At 39.9% G+C, this 17,004-nt stretch overlaps 1 protein-coding gene across 5 annotated transcripts in view; it reads left to right on the forward strand.

Moving 5' to 3' along the window:
- Positions 1 to 17,004, forward strand: part of NEK11 (NIMA related kinase 11) — an 83,957-nt gene that overhangs the window by 22,660 nt on the left and 44,293 nt on the right. For all 5 annotated transcript variants that reach the window (XM_080974787.1, XM_080974789.1, XM_080974785.1 and 2 more), the window contains exons 3-9: positions 8,703 to 8,868; positions 9,410 to 9,528; positions 11,461 to 11,525; positions 13,429 to 13,555; positions 14,670 to 14,819; positions 14,915 to 14,993; positions 15,997 to 16,082. In XM_080974787.1, the coding sequence (XP_080830913.1) occupies positions 8,703 to 8,868; positions 9,410 to 9,528; positions 11,461 to 11,525; positions 13,429 to 13,555; positions 14,670 to 14,819; positions 14,915 to 14,993; positions 15,997 to 16,082 (792 nt within the window). The remainder of the gene's footprint in view (positions 1 to 8,702; positions 8,869 to 9,409; positions 9,529 to 11,460; positions 11,526 to 13,428; positions 13,556 to 14,669; positions 14,820 to 14,914; positions 14,994 to 15,996; positions 16,083 to 17,004) is intronic.

Consider the following 17,004-nt stretch of genomic DNA (forward strand, 5'->3'; position numbering starts at 1 on the left):
GGAATAGCACTGCAGTACCGTCTAAGCTTTGTTCTCTTGTCATGTCCGTTGGCTCTGATCCGCTTGGAAGGATGAGTCACAAGTGTTTGGCAGCACTATCAATAGACAAGAGTAGGGTGTTTGATGTTGACTTCCTCAAAAGGGACTGACAGTGGGTCTACATAGCCTTTGCAAGTCTATGGTGGAAGCATCCTGAATGTTAACTGCACAGTACGCTGTAGCACAGCTTCCCTTCTTATAGGATGCACTGCTACAACCTGTTGAGTAAAAGCAAGTTCCTGAAACAGTTCACTTGTATTCCAGGAAGAAGGGAAGACTGTTGCTATGGGTGTTGGAGTGAACACGTTAGGGGGATTCTGTTGGGTGGGATGGAGAAGATGTGGCAACCATACTTTCAGAATGGTCTACCCTTTCCCTTGTTTATCTATCTGTGGGCATCTTGCCCTTGCAGCCTCAGTAGCAGCAAGAGGAGAGGGCTGTTGGTGGAGTCCTCAAACAGTCCACATACCTTGTTATAGGGCAGATCATACCTAGAGGGGATTCTGGATGCAAACTTGTAGAGTGAATAAGAAGGCTGAGTTACTGAGCATATCTCCAGCAGAGGGTTCCTGTCTTTTAAGATATGCTAATGACCACAAGTGGCTTGACCTGCAATAGTTGCAACTGACTGTCAGAGAATTGAACTTAGGCTGTGCTGTTGGACAGTTTGACTGGGTTTAAAATCAAAAAGTGAAGAAGGTATTTGCATGTCCAGAGTAATCATGCACCACGGTATGCATACCTAACAAGAGTGTCCCAATATAAATCAAGGTCAGCAAATGCAAACTAGAGCACTCTTGGCTTTGGCTGACCTTTTCCCAGGTAAAATGAGGATAACTGAAATCAAGATGTTATAAGGGATACAAAAAAACAACAGTAAGGCCGAGCTCCTTAAGAACAGCCCTTGTTTTATTTTGTTCTCCTAGCTATTGGGATTGTTGTGCTTTTTCACAAAGAGTTGCATGGTCTTTCCCCATGCTAGTCTGCTCAGTCACTGAGATCTTCACCTGAGACTTTATTCTGGTTCCTCCTGCTTTTTGAGGTAGAGCGAATGGTGAGCCTTTTTGGTGGTGGCACCATACCTTTTGGAATGTCCTCCCCAGGGAGGCTCACCTGGTGCCTTTCTTGACAGGCCTTCCAGACACTCCATACTTTTAAAGCCACAACCTGTTTTAGGTTGTTAGAAAAACATTATTAAGTTGTGGCATTTTTGCTTTAAATCTTATCTGCCCTGGCGTACTCGGATGCTGAAGGTGTAGCTTATAAATTTAACACACGTTTTCCCATCAGCAAAGTTCCTGCTTGTGCTTTCGTATGCTTGGCATCTATAGTCATGGGAGCACTGCAATACAGCCCCATGTCACACATCTATATAAGTAAACTACGGTATGTTCTTTTGCTGCAGTGATCTATATACTCTAGTCTAGGTGCTGTGCTGCTTGTTGGAATCTTATGCTCAAACAAGTGCATGAACGTGAAGGTTCAGTGAGTCAGTGGGTGTGTTGTTACCCACACTGCCTCTCACTGACCTGATGTTACACTGGCATCAGAGGGGCAGGAACGCCAGACCCCTGAGTGAACATAGGATGCCAGCTCCTCCCTGCCCTGCCCAAACTCCAAACATTCCTCTCCTCTTCATAGTGCTGCCAGTCTAGTGTGTTTTTTTTGCAAATGGTGGTTTATGACCAGTTCAGTGGTACTGCAATGTGTGCTTGAATTCACTGCACCAGCTTACTGTTTTTTGCTGGCCAAGGGGATTTGTCTTATCCGGCCCAACAGGGATAGGAGTTTTCTGCCTGTGTAATATGATGAAACCATAGCATGCATTCATCAAGGTTGCTTAATCAAGACAAAAATATTTGATTCCTACCCACCTCTCCCACATTAATCCCTCATAAATCTGTTTTCTTTTGAATGAAAAACTAGTCTTTCCCATAATAACCAGAATTCATCATTTATGTCACTGCTCCCTCCCACCCCCACCCCCGTTAATGCATCAGTCTTCTTTTAAATTTATAGCATATGCCCTCAGACATCCTCTGATGATTAATCTCCTTACCCAAGCAAGGCCAATTGCAATCCATTTTTAAATGGACTTTCTGTTCCTACATATTGATTGGCAATCATGTAGCAAATTTACATTTGACTTGGCAGTTAATTTATTATTTCCGCAACATTCTACACTCTGAATAATAGAAAACACTGCCAAATAATGTGTCAGCATTGCTGGCTCCCGCAATATTAGCATAAGTCCTTGTCCACTAATCTACCTTTGCAAAAGGAGGAAAACAGCAGACTTCTGGAAATCTTTAAAATTGGAGCTCTGCTCAGGTGGTCCCACTTAAGAGCCTCTATACCAGAATTTATGATTTTTTGTATCTCACAAGAGCATAAAATGAGAAGAAGAGCCCTGGAAAATCAAACAAAAAGCTAATCTAGTCCCCTTTCCCACAGTAGCCAAACAGATACAGCACATGAAAGCTGTACCCATCCCCTGCTGTTGTTCCCCAGTAGCTGGCATTCAGTGTAGTTTTGCTCGTTTCTGATCCTGAAAGTAGCATATAGCCATTACAGCTCATAGCCACAGATAGCCATCATGAATTTGTCAAATCCCCCTTTAAAGCCACCTAAGTTAGTAGCCTTCATCATATCTTATAGAATCATAAAATTGTAGAGTTGGAAGGGACCCCAAGGGTCATCTGGTCCAACCTCTTGCAATGCAGGAATCTCAACCAAAGCATCCATGAAAGATGGCCACCCAACCTCTGCTTAAAAACCTCCAAGGAAGGAGAGTCTGTAAATAAATTTCTGCAGTACTGAAGTACTTCCTTTCATCTGTCCCGAATCTCCAGTTTCACTAGATGTCATGAACCCAAGTTTTATTTTGGCTAGAGTGGGAGAAAAACCTCTATTTACGTTTCTCCATGTCATTTGAAAGTTGAAACGTTTTATAATCCTCCACAGTGCCTTCCCCTATAAACTCTGCACCCTTCTCACATAGGGAAGATGCTTCAGTTCCCTGATAATCTTTGTTGGATTATTTCTCCATCAATTTATTTACTGGATCCGCCACTGCTTCGGTGCCCCTGGTTCCCACAGCCGAGATCTCTAGGTGGTTCAGCCTCGGCTAGATTTTGCTCATCCATCTTGTCTGAAAAGCATCCACTATGTACTTCAACACAGCTGACTTTCCTGGGGTACTTGTACTTTTCTGGAGAGTTACCTGTGCTTTCAATTATGGGTCACAGTGCCTAACCAGGACTGCACGGTAAGGCATCCCAGGTTGTATCAATGACTTGTGCAGGGTCTACTGCTCTGAGCTTTAGGTTTGATGGCACACAAATAGGATCCATAGCAATCATAGAAAAATCCAAGATTAAAAAAAAGATGGCTTTACAGTAGATATGGTTCTCAGCACATTTCCTAAAAAAAATTAATTCAAAAGTTAGAATAAGCTTTGTCCACTGCCATAATATCACAGAATGATTGCTCCAATCCTCAATCGCACTTCACTGTCAATCCCACATCACATCAGGTTGACTAGACATTTTCTAGGAAGCTCTTTATTGAAGAAAGGGCTTAATATTTCTTGATAAGAATGGCTTGGGATCATTATTCTACAACAGCTCACCTAAGTTTGCTAAGGGGTGTAATAGAAAAGATTCCCCAAACAGTGTTTGCCAAGACACATTAAACATTTCTTTTGATAAAGAATTTCCTCCTATTGTGTTTGGAAACTTATCTGCTTTATGTTTGGCACCCTTGCTGTAAACTGGGGTTGAATGTTAGCTTGCTTGCAGGATGGTTAAAAGGTTGGCTATACAATCATCTGTTGCATGTGACAGTGAGAGTTTAAAGCCCTTCAGTTATTTTGCAGCACATCGTAGGTAGCAGCAGTGCTCGCTGTTTTATTAAATAATACCCTTGTGTCTTTAAAAGAACTGTGTGTTCTACATTCATTTAAATAAAGCTTTCAAATGAACCAAGGCAGGAGTCCTGGGTGAGTCTGTGGATGGAAGACCCTCTAAGGAACCTCACTGGCAGAGTTTGCTGCAGATAGAACTTGGCAATGACTGTCTCTCCCTGGGATATTAGCATACGCTCCGCGCAGTCTTCTGAGCTTTGAGGCAGGGGCAGATGCAGTGTACTGCTTATATAGGCCAGATGCCATTTATCTTAAGGGAGCATTCTCTTGGAGCATTCTCGGCTTCCTTTTTGCCCTTCCTTTCCTATTAGTTTGATCTCTGATTTTTATTGCGCTAACTGCCCATCACTTCTGGCTGCAGAGATGAGTTTGACAGTGATCGACAGCATTCTGTCCTTTTGTATTTCCACTGTTTCAGACAATTCCAGATCTCAAAGCAGAGCTGCATTACAAGGTTTGTTTTTTATTTAGTCAAGCAAATAATAAATCAGTAGCATAACACCCCAAGAAAAAGAGAAAGGGTGTGTAGAGTGCTTAGCCATGGCTATAGAATGCCTCTCACCCTCTGCAATGTAGGAAAACTGTGCTGGTCCCTAGACCTCCTTTACTGAAGTAGGAACAATATTCACTTACTCAATAGAGTACAAAGAGGGGACAAATCCACACTGCAGCAGCATAGTGTAGGCTGTGGGTGCCTGGGGCAGGGCAAGTGTTGCCACCATGCAAGGAAGCTGCCTCTGCAGTTTGTTCATGCGCTGGAGCTCAGCAGAGGCACAGTGGTGCTGCTGCCGCCTTTCCTCCTTTCTTGCCCCTGGGTCTGGCGCTGGGCCGTCATGCGAGGAACCCAGTTTCACCAAATGTATTTACATGTACTCAAGTCTAATCTGCTCGTGCCCCCACACTAGTTGTTGGTGCTTCATGGTTTTAGTCATGCTCATATTTGGAAAGCTATTGAAGGGTGTGTGCATACACACCACACATAGTCTTTTCTGAGAAACAATTTGTTTCTTACTCCAAAATGCATTGAACATAGTATGTGCCAGTGTTTGTTGCTACCAAGTGCCCCAAAGTCCCAGTAGTTGTTCAGCAAAACGTTAGAAGATGTTTCAGTGGTGCTGAAACTCTTTTTAAAAAGATCTATTCCAAGCCAAGGTCTCTGCAAACTCAAGCCCAAGTATCCTGGTTGGCTGGCTTGGATTTCAGGTCTGGTGTCCATACTTTACAGTGTAGCATATGCATTGATCGGTCGTCTTCTCCCTTGGCCAAAGATGGTTTTTGGACCTTAGCAGAATCATTACATCCTTCACTTTGAGGGACAGCACATCCTGTTTTGCTGCTTGAGGCGAAACGAGAAGTGCCACACTGCCCTGCTGCTGCCGCCAGTGCCACCATCCCTGCCACTCGCACCAGCCACTCTGCCACCTCTGTCAGTGGCAGAGAAGCGGTGCTGACTTAGGGGTAAGATTCCCATTGATTTCAGGTGAGATCTCTTGTGCTTAATAAGATCTAACACGATTTCTCACACTTGAAAGCTGTTCTGTCCTTCCTATTCGTATTATCTGATGTTTTTTCTTGCTGCTGATATTTTGCAGTTATAGTTACAAATTGTATTTTACTTCTGGGCTGAATGTGTGCTTTCATTACTGCTGGCTTTATTAACGGATGGAGGACTTTGGTTATAATATGTTTTTCTATTCTTGTGATTATTAAAAGGCAGCCTGTGAATCTTTTAAATAAATAAATGAAACCAATAATATTTAACTTCATATGAAAAACAGAGTTGAACTAGGTGCACTTTCAATTGCAGAATTTACACAGAAGTAGGCCTAGGGTGCAATTCTTCTAATTTATTGTCACCTACGTATGTGGTAGTGAAAAACGTCTGCATTTTTTAGCCACTTAACATTTACAGTTTTATTTCTGTAAACTAAAGCACCTCAGGGGGAAACAAAAGCACCTGGGGAAAAAATCCCAAGAAAAGGAACTGATTTTTACAAACTGGGTGGGGTTTTTTTTACCATTTCTTTGCCTTGGGCAACTGTCACACCTGCAGCATTTATTTAAAGCATTCTTGTGTCACTTTAACAGATAGGGAGAATCCTGGGAACTGTACTTTGTTAAGGATGCTGGGAATTTTAGCTCAATGAGGTCAGCATCCTTAACAGATTACAGTTCCCAAGATTCTTTGGGGGAAGTGGTGTCAATTAAAGTAGTATAGGAGTGTTTTAAATGTATAGTACAGATGTGACCAATGTTTACCAACTGAAGTAGTAAAAAAAATTTCCACACCGTTTTCAAGCAATATGCCACACATATGGCTTTATCGGGGGACACTCCACGATGCACTGAATTAGAAAAAAGACCTTCAACAACTGTCTTATGTCTTAGTTTCTGATTAGTGTAAACAGTAAAAATGTTCTGTGTGGTTTTACAGGCAAAAAATGGTCCAGGGAACCAGATTAAAAAGTGTTCTCCTGAGACAATATAAGTATTTCGGACATTCTACTGCTTCAAGACACAACAGAAGTAAGCTACCCCATAAAACTATCTATGCCATCTGTCCCAGATTGCATGTAGAAGTAACTACAATTCTGATACCATAACAATGCTTTTTCCAGTTGACTATAGTACAAGCTGTCAGTTTGGTATTGAAGTACCATTGTGGAGCAGAAAACTGTGGGCTAATTTATAAGTGTACAGACTCTTGATTTGCTATCCTGTGATAGAATTTTAATAAGATAAACATTTGTCATGTTGTTTGACAGGTGATGGCAGCATCCAAATCACTTGAGTGAATTAGGTGACAAGTTGTCCTGGTGCGTCAGGTTTTCAGTGCTGTCTTTTGGTGCATAAAGATCTTGTATTAAGTGATATTTAAAGAAGACTCATTCTGTTTGACAGTTTAGTGACATGATCTGTGAGCAGGAATAAGAAATGTCATGGTGTCAAGTCAAAGATGAGAAGATTGCTGTAGATATTACCTATTTTAACAGCGCTGAGCAAGTCTGCAACGATGTAGACAAGCGAATTCCATGTTTTATTATAAGATTTCCAGAAGGGTTTTAGGCAGGTTGTTTGCATAAAAAGAAAGAAAATGGATGCTCTGTTACTGGGTAACTGATGTGTGATGTTTGTAAGGAAATACCTTACAGGGATTTATGATAATTCATTTTTTCAAAACAAATAATTTGTGCTTCCTTTATTATTATTTCTAGTGCTGTGATTGTATAACTGAGCAATACTGAGTGGCGTTTAAAATATGAAATGATCTCATCATACAACTTGAGCTGAAATTTACCTTTTGATTGATTTAAAATATTGAAAATATATTGCTTTACTCTTCTAAAGCCCTAGTACAGTATAATATTTCATACATAAACTCATCAGATTATGATATAAAGCAGTATTATCCTTTATGTTATGATTATTTGCCTGATTAAAATACATGGGGAATTGTAGTTTGCAGTTCTTTTGCTAAACTTCTACCTAGCAGAAATTTTGGTTGGCTCTTTATCTGCCCTTTCATTAAATAACTAACAAACCATTAATAATGTTTGCACAGGAAAAATATATATTTATTTCTGAGTTGGGTTCTTTAAAAAAATCATGTGTAACATAGTAAATGTTTCTGATTATCTGTTACAGAACTCACATTAAGCTGTGCATTTGCAGAAACAATGAGCACTTTTCAATAAAACATTTACTAGCTTGGCAACCTTTTCTATTTTGAAGATACATTTTGTTTCGGCTTTTAGCAAATTGCTATTCTGGGAGCCTTAAGTAAATAAATAAGCAGCTCTTCATCCTCTTGGTTTACTTCTTTTCTTTTCTTTTTGATGTAACGAAGCAAAATAATTTGTCATTTCTTTAATACTCTCCAAACTAATTCCCAGAACCTGTTAATAAACGTACACCCCTTCCCCACCCTCCAAGCATGCAGTATGTCTACTATCTTCCCACCTCTCAAGCATTTGTTACCTACTGCGGGATATATATGTTTCAGTCTTTTTGGAGTAAAGTATCATCTGAACAAAAAATTGTTAAAGCTTTCCTGAAGATTAAGGCGTATAATTCCTGAGAGGGCTACCTGTCATATGCAGCTCTACTTCTTTCCACAAATTCTTCTAAGTCCATATTTCCATCTGCCTTGATAAGAATTCTGATGCACAGTTAATCTCCTTAGCATATTACAGGTTCTCTCCAGTAAGCATTTATTCTCACTGCTCAGAATTAGCAACTTAAACTTTGATTGAGTCCTTAAAAATCCGGTTTTTCTTGTTAATGAATTTATTTCATGTATGGAGAATAATAACAACTGCTGGTTTTACTGCCATAATGGGGGCTGGGGAATCATATAATTTCCACAATCTTTCACAAAACTCAGTGTAGACAATTTTAAGATGGATGAGCCAATGATCTGACTCATCATAAGGCAGCTTCCTGTGTTTCTGAAGTCAGAAACTGACAAAAGTGATAAAACTGATAGGACCTTCAAACCATAAACTTTAAATTAAACGCACAAGACCCAAGAAAGGGCTTGATAGTACATTGCCTGTTCAGACAGGTATTCTATTGTTTAAGAAATTATCGCAATTCAAAGCATGGAAGAAATGTAGAGAATCTGACAGCAAGGGTATCCTCTATAAAAAGCACATGAACGAAAAATAGCAATCCCAGAGAAAAGGGCTAGTGTGAAAGCAATCCACATTATGTTTTCCTTCTCTTTTTCTATCAACAGGAAAGTTTTGAAAGAGATATCCGTGGGAGACATCAAGCCTAATGAAACAGTTGAGGCAAATCTAGAAGCGCAATTGCTGTCCAGGCTAGACCACCCAGCCATTGTCAAATTTTATACCAGCTTTGTAGAAGGAGAGAGTTTTTGCATCATCACTGAATACTGTGAGGTGGGACTTCATTTACTTCTGCTGAACGTATATTCCTAAAAAGTGGATGGGGAAATGTGTGTAATATTGCATAGAAATCATTTGGTGGTGGGTTTTTACATGTTGTAGCTTTCATGATGGTCTTCTGCACACCAGGATAGTGCCATCTCTATCATGGATATATATGCTGGTGACCTGCAAAAACCCACAGGTTAGGAAGCAAGGGTTCACAAGGCAATCTTTATTGGCTGGGCATAAGAACCTTGGCAACCTCATAATAATTAGCATCACAAATCTTGTGATTATTAGTTTGGTTTGGTTTGGTTTTTTGGCCTTGGACTTAAAAGGAAAGCTTTCATGATAATATTTTGATTTGCGTAGAACATCTGTGTTATTAAAACTATTACAGAAACATGTACTAACCACAGCTTCAGCCCTGAAACATTTTTCATCAAACTGGAGGGATCTTAGCTCTGTTCAGGTTCATAGCAGTTCCCACCCATTAATTTTAATGAAGTTGCAATTTAATGTTTCTGATTGTAAATTTGCTGCTGCATTTCAGGGTCGAGACCTCGACTTTAACATTCAGCAGTACAAAGAAGCTGGCAAAGTATTTCCTGAAAGCCAAATAGTAGAATGGTTTATACAGTTGTTACTTGGAGTCAACTACATGCATGAAAGGTACAGTCATTTGCTTTGAAATGGTTATAAACTTAAGCACATTTTGCACCTCTTGCTTGCTAATATTAAAGTGAAAATTAAAATTTGCTGACTAGCCTTTACTTACCTTTGATATAAAATTCTCTTTCGCCGCCTGGAATAGGACTATTAATGTGTGATGGATGGGAGTATATTTTTCAAGTTTTGACTTTTAAGTTCCACGCAGAGTAGTACCGTTCCCAGAATTCTCAGCACCATCATCATTCTTGCAAAACAGGGCAAGAAAATATTTAAATACCCATGGGTTATTTTAAAAGATACTTTTGATCATATGAACCACTAAATTTTCTAAAAATGATTGTTTAATTCTTTAGTGACTGAAGCAATGAATTTTTAAACACCTTTTGATGTTTTCAAGGTGACCACTATTTAATAGTACTATCCCGGTCACATGCTGCCAACTCAACAATTTTATTTTTCCATATTCATTTTTTTATTGCATCATCCATTTTTAATTGCGAGCATCTTTAATAATTAATATGTACATTTCAGGTCTTGGATTTCTTGGTGCACACTGTTATCAGAGAAAGCATAGAAATGCTATTATATGTGCAACTCAAGGTGCTAGCATTGTCTATGAGCCCTAAATGGCTTGGGCCATATTTGCAGCCATTCACTGAGCCAAATAAAAAGAGGGTATACTGCTGAAGAGCAGATGGGCAATTTTAAAATCTGAATTATTCTCTCTCTCTCTCTCTCTCTCTCTCACACACACACACACACAGAGAGAGAGAGAGAGAGAGAGAGAAAGTTCCCAGAGCAACAAAGATTCAGGAGTATCATGTCCTTCTGGGGTTTAGGATCTGCTGTGAAAGTAGTAAATATCACAGCCTCTTACAGTGTCCATTGTTCCTGTGTCTCCTCTTGGCCCTGATTATTCTTTCTGACAGTGCTCCATGCTAAATCAGAAGTTGGAACCCAATCACACACACACAACTTTTCAGACTTGTGTTCCGTCTGCTTGTTTCCACTACATGTTGTGATATAGCAAACTCCAATCTCTATTAACTAGGGCTCACAAAGCTATTGCATTTTTGGGCTGTCCTGTTAATTTCAGTGGAAACAGATCCGTAATGGCAAAGGGCTGCATTTTTATCTGCTGCTCCATTGTGATTAATCCCTGTATGAAATTGGTAGATTATGGTGATTGGCAGCAAAGAAGATACTACTGCACATGTTAAATGTGTATATAGATCCTTTCATTCACAGTTTTCACAGGAGCAGTCTTTCTTCTCAAACTATGATTAAAATGCAGTTTCCGGTTGATTTTGTATGGAATATGCTTGGTATTTATTACCCCTGCTATGCAAAAATCTCCAAATGAATCCGAACTTCAATGTCTAAAATCCCTGGTAGAGGACAAGGATCCTGAGATAACGCTAAGGGTAGCCAAATTCTGTGCGTTTGCCATAAAACTTAGGGAACAAGCTGTGCTATCATAATGATTAAGGCCTTAAATGATAATTTTAGGTTATATTTTGGTGACTAAGTTTTAATTTATATATTTTTAAACTGTTGCCATATCTGTATTGTCCTTGTTATACTTAATTGCAAATTCAAATGTATCCCTATCGTGCTTTATGACTTCCTTGATATTGTATGTGGGCTGGAACTGGTCTGTGACCGAAATAATAAATTCATTCACGTTAGACACACTTTCTTGTCGGGGTTTCTGGTGGCCAATATTTGGAAGTAAATTTGACATGCTGCTCAGTCCTATACATGTTTGCTTGGAAGTATGTCCAACGATAGTAAATGTGTTCAGTGTCATTTGCACTTCAAAGTTAGGTGATTAGGAGCAAAGAGTACATTTCACATTAGTCTAAAAGACTGTAAGATGTGCTATTAACTTTTTCATCCTACTAAAATAGTTTCATTTCTCTTCATATTCAGGCGAATACTTCACAGAGATTTGAAAGCGAAGAATATTTTTTTGAAAAACAACCTTCTTAAAATTGGTAAGATGTTTTTCAATGTGATTTTATTATTGCGTAACATTTCCGCTTGCACAGTGCCATGGAATGATGCTGCATTGGGGTGCTCCAGGACATTGCAGGAAACTTAAACAGAGACTCCAAGCTGTCCTAGCACTCAGTAGAGCACCAGCAAAAATGGGCCCAGGGCAGATGCCAGATGGGACCCCAGCCAGTAGCCAAGGTTTTTGGGAGCAGGGAGTGCAGAACCTGCTCCTGTCTTCCAAAGCATTTCTCCTGGCCAAGTATGCCTGGTATGAGAGCTTCACTGACAAGAAAAGCATCTTGGGACAGGGAGCGGGTTCCCCCCTCCTTATCTATACCCCTCTTTCCATTTTAAAAATGGTACTTTTCTGTTGCAGTCCACCTTTTTCTGTTGCAGCCCATATTTTTTAAAATGATGAATATATGACATAATGATGCCTATGCTATTCAGAAGTTTCTGAAAGCTTATCTTTGTCTGGTTATATCTGTACAATGCCTGGGTGTAACAGAGCATTGCATATGAATGCTAATGCAGATGTTGGATGTAGTTACGCATTGAGAGATCAGTGGAGGGGTGCAGCCTTATTGCTCCTCATACAGGCCAGTGAAACCTCTGCCCCATTAAATAAGTTTCATGCAGTTTGTCTGTGTGCCATGGAAATGATTTCTGGCTGCATGAAATTTTGTACTGTATAGTTGGATCCAGTGTACATTCCACAGTTACTTCTCATAGGTTCAATTCGCACATAACGCTAAGCCGAAATATGGCTTAGCGCAAATTTGCAGGCTCCTGGAAATGAGATCACAGCTCTTTTGCTCCTCTTCCTGTCCTCCTCCTTCTGGGTTGCTGTGAGCTAAGCCATGGTTGTCCAAACGCAGGCTTGTGGGTTATCTCACTCCAGACAAACCATGAATGTTAAACCATAGAATAAATCTTGGTTATAGCTCATGGTTTAGAGCACGCTTCCTCAACCTCGGCCCTCCAGATGTTTTGAGACGAGAGTTCCCATCATCCCCCTGCTAGCTAGGGATCATGGGAGTTGTAGGCCAAAAACATTTGGAGGGCCGAGCTTGAGGAAGCCTAGTTTAGAGTGAAACAAACCGTAAGATCAGGTTTGGTCAACATGGTAAACCAGACCATGGCTTAGCTCACAGCAGTGCAGCAGCAGTGGGACCAGAGGAAGAGCAAAGCAGCCATGATCTGTCTGGGAACCTGCACATTTGTGCATCTGCACTAAGCCATGGTTTGTGTGAACTGGGTCGCACTGTGCATGTGTAGTGCTTGTAACTATTCGGGTGCATGTAATCATGTGACAACCATCAACAGCAAATGTGAATACTTATTTTTTTACAATTTGCTTATACATATCATATTTCTTTATTCCTAAGGTGCATAGTGCCCACTATGCTAGCATAACAGAAAAATTAACCCTAGATAATCACTGCCACTCAGCAGCCAAAATCATCCAAATTGGCAGTTCTCTGAATTTTGCAATGCAGTTCTCTAGCCAAGTAATGTGTACGGAAAGGAATATGCTAGGATAAAGTGGCATAAAGCATATATTACTGAAAATAATATACAATAATACATTATATTAGGAAAATTGCTTTGGAAAATGTACTATATTTAGGGGGGAAATTGCACTAAAATGCTGCTTGATTTTTATGAGGACTTCATTGTAAAAATAAATAAATTGCAAACTGATGTGGAAGTGTGCAGGACTGACCTTAAGGCTGGTAACATGAGAGATAGAGAGAAACCAAAAGTGAGAAGATTTGCCCATGCCTATGAACTCTCTGAGCTGCACATTTAATTAAAATAGATATAAAATAGCACAGGCTAGAATATGTCATTTAGCTTTTTTCCCCCTTCAAGTAACTATATTTCAAAATATTTTTCAAGGGGACTTTGGTGTTTCTCGTCTCTTGATGGGATCCTGTGATTTAGCAACTACTTTTACTGGGACGCCTTTCTACATGAGTCCCGAGGCCCTGCAACACCAGGGTTACGACACAAAATCAGATATCTGGTAAGCAGGCAGCGTTCTGTTTCACGTGAATCTTTCATTTAATCGTAACGATCATGCTGGAGACAGCACTGGCTTCTAGGTCACTTTCTGCTTAGGTTGCGTGCTTATCTCTCCTTTCTCTGAAGAAATGAAATTATTTGAATAAATATGCTTCCATGTTGCTGAAATGTATCTCTTGCAAAAATAAATGTATTCAAGGACATGTCCGCTTATGCTTTGAGTGTGGCTGCGTTGCAGGCTGGCAATGCCTCCTGGCACCCTCACCCAACAGGGGCCCTGGTGCCAAGGATTGCCCCAGCTGATGAGGGCAGCTTCAAATTCATCTCATCGGCTGGCATTTTGGATTCAAGCCTGCCTTCAAATTGGCCTGGGAGCAGGCCTGACAGGGCAGGTAGACTTCCTTTAGGTCCACTCCTAGGGGATTTAAAGCAGCCCTGCCATAGCCCCAGCACCTGGTTTTTCATCGGATCTTCACTTTCTGGGGGTTTGATAATTTGAACTATTATTTTGTAACAGTTTTTTTTTAAACTTCCTGCAAAAATAAAAAAATCAGCCTCATAATATTTCATATGTACTTACATGTTCTCTCCTTCCCTCATCCCTTCACTTGGTAGGCTTCAAGGCTTATATCCTCTCAAATCAGTTTCCCGCAGTTGGTTTCACATACCCTATTAGTTTTATTTTTACATTCATTCTTCCTCTTATTGTTCTTATTTTAAGAAAACATTTTTTTTAACAGGGGCAAAAACTGGGAGGTACCCAAAAGGCTCCGTCTTCAGCCTGCTTTGCCTACACATTTGCAAACAGTCTCTCCACCCACACACCCAAGATTAATCCTGTAGGGAAGTGCAACTTGAATATGGTCTTGGCAAGGCGACACTTACTTTATGACCTTCTGCTCTTTTATATCACTTACGTTATACGTTATGAACCCTGTGGAAATGGAAGAACAGGCTTTTCACTGAGATAAAAGTGTTTCATTTTCAATAGAAAGGGGCTCATAGTTTTGTATGACCCGGATTAAAGTGCAGCAACATTGCAAGCAGACACCAGCCACTGAATTTAGAATTTTCTTGTCCTTGAATTGCTTTCATTTTATTTATTTTCCTTTCAGGTCCCTAGGATGCATTTTGTATGAGATGTGCTGTTTGGATCATGCATTTACTGGTCACAATTTTTTGTCCATTGTTTTAAAAATTGTGGAAGGTGAAGCACCATCTCTGCCAGCCATCTATCCAAGGGAACTTAATACCTTGCTGCACAGGTGGGTTTTTTGTTTTTGTTTCAAGCTGGTTTCACCCACAGCGGTTTTATAGTTTGCATGAGAACAGATTTCATTTCGTATCATTAATATTTCAGCATGCTGAGCAAGGATCCTTCACAGAGGCCATCCGCCGCAGAGATTTTAAGGATTCCATACGTTCGTGATCAATTACAGGTATTTGAAATGAAATGACAGTAGACTTAATAGTTGAGATTGTCACCCACACTGAAAAGAATGAGCCCTATGAAGGACCAAATAAACAGTCATAAGCCTACTTCCACAGGCGTACCACTGAAATATGGGACTTAAATCCAAGTCATTCTGTCTAAGATACTGAACAGAACATTCTGTGTTCAAATGGGGAAGGATATATATTTCATTTCATGTTGTTAGAGTCAGCATAACAGGTGGTGGCGCCCACTATTACTCAGAGTGGACTCACTATTCGACAGTGGAACAGTCTCCCTGAGGAGGTTGTGGACTCTCCTTCCTTGGAGGATTTTATGCAGAGGTTGGATGGCCATCTGCCATGGATGCTTTAACTGAGATTCCTGCATTGCAGGGACTGGACTAGATGACTCTCAGGGTCATTTCCAACTCTACAATTCTATGATTCTATTACTTTGATAGGAACTGCATTCAACTTACTTAGTCTGGGTATAACCCAATATTTTTTTCCTGCTAGTGCAGGCACTTCAAAAACCAAAGGAGCCAAAATGGTGTGCTTTCCATTTGCCCTTTATCTTTGTCTTGTAGCACCCAGAAGGAAAGGGGACAGGAAGATTTGTAACCAAGTTTAATTTTGGTACACTGTACCTCTGATGTGACTTTCGCTTCTATCCTCACAGTTAGACTGAGGTGGAATCTACACACATATATAAAATGCTGGGAAAACACTTTTTAAAAAAAGAATTTTTTGAAAAATATGTTGAATTTGCCATAGCTCACCATTGCCATCTAGATTTGCATTTGCATATTGCACTTTACAACACACTTAAAATGTTTTATTTGCTGAGTCCTGAGACTCCATAAATGGATGCCTAAATTAGTCAATTTGGCTGAAGCAGCCTGATAAAATGGAACACACTGCGCGGGTTTTGTAAAAGTAGCAAAAAGGCTACTTCACGGTAATAAAAATAAATGGCTGCAATTACTGCTGCTTTGTTGTCTCTTGTAGAACATGAAGTGTAAATTCACAAATATGACTCTGAAGGACCCAGCGCTTAATTCTCAGGAAGAAGCTGCTCATATCATTAACGTTGTGTGAGTATGGAATTATTTGGGGGAACGACAGGAGTAACTAACATGGTGCCCTCCAGAGCTTGTGGACCACAACTCCCAGGCAATGCTGACTGGCAATGCTGATGGGGGTTGTAATCTGAAGGGTAATAGTGTATTGGCTATGTAAGAGGAGCAAAAAATAGATGAGTTATTCAATCTTGTATTCACTTACACCTACCTAGGAACAATCCTCTCTGAACTCAGTGCGACTTACTTCTGGGTAGATTTGGATACGGTTGTGATGTCAGTTGCTAACAGTGTACTGGTTATTTGGAGAAAAGAATTGTGCACATTTTTTTAGGTAACCATTTGTATTCCAAGTGCCCAAACATTATGAAAATGTAAACTTGTTACTAATTTAAAAGGGTTGTCTACTTTTGCCTTGCAGTAAACCGGGCTATAGATTAGACTGAAAAATGAAATAGATTCAACACAAATTCAACATGTGTCTGTGTATACACACACACACACACACACACACACCCTTTCCCCATCAAAGTTCTTCTCAAAATCCTGCAGGCATTAACAGCACCATTTATTGTGCTGGTGTGTAAGATGCTGATTTCCAATTACTGTACAAAGGATAATTGTGTGTATTATTTTCAGCCAATGTAAATAGCATACTCTGTTTTACATAATTCGTGTATTAAGCTGATTTAATAGGAACAATAGCAGAACACAATGGTATAATGATGAATAGAAATTTCAAAGCTGGTAATTAAATTCTTACCCCTTTTGGTTTCTATTGGATCTACTTCCCTTCTTTCCCTGTGGTTACTGCTGCTCTATTACATTAATCAACTGCTGTTACATTCACTGCTGGGGAAATTACTTTCTTTGCTGTTCTCTTGTCTGCCATAATCAATGTTTATTATACTTAGATAGTGCATTTCTCTATGTTTCT

Source organism: Podarcis pityusensis, assembly GCF_964106645.2.
Source record: "Podarcis pityusensis genome assembly, chromosome: 12".
Lineage (NCBI taxonomy): Eukaryota > Metazoa > Chordata > Lepidosauria > Squamata > Lacertidae > Podarcis > Podarcis pityusensis.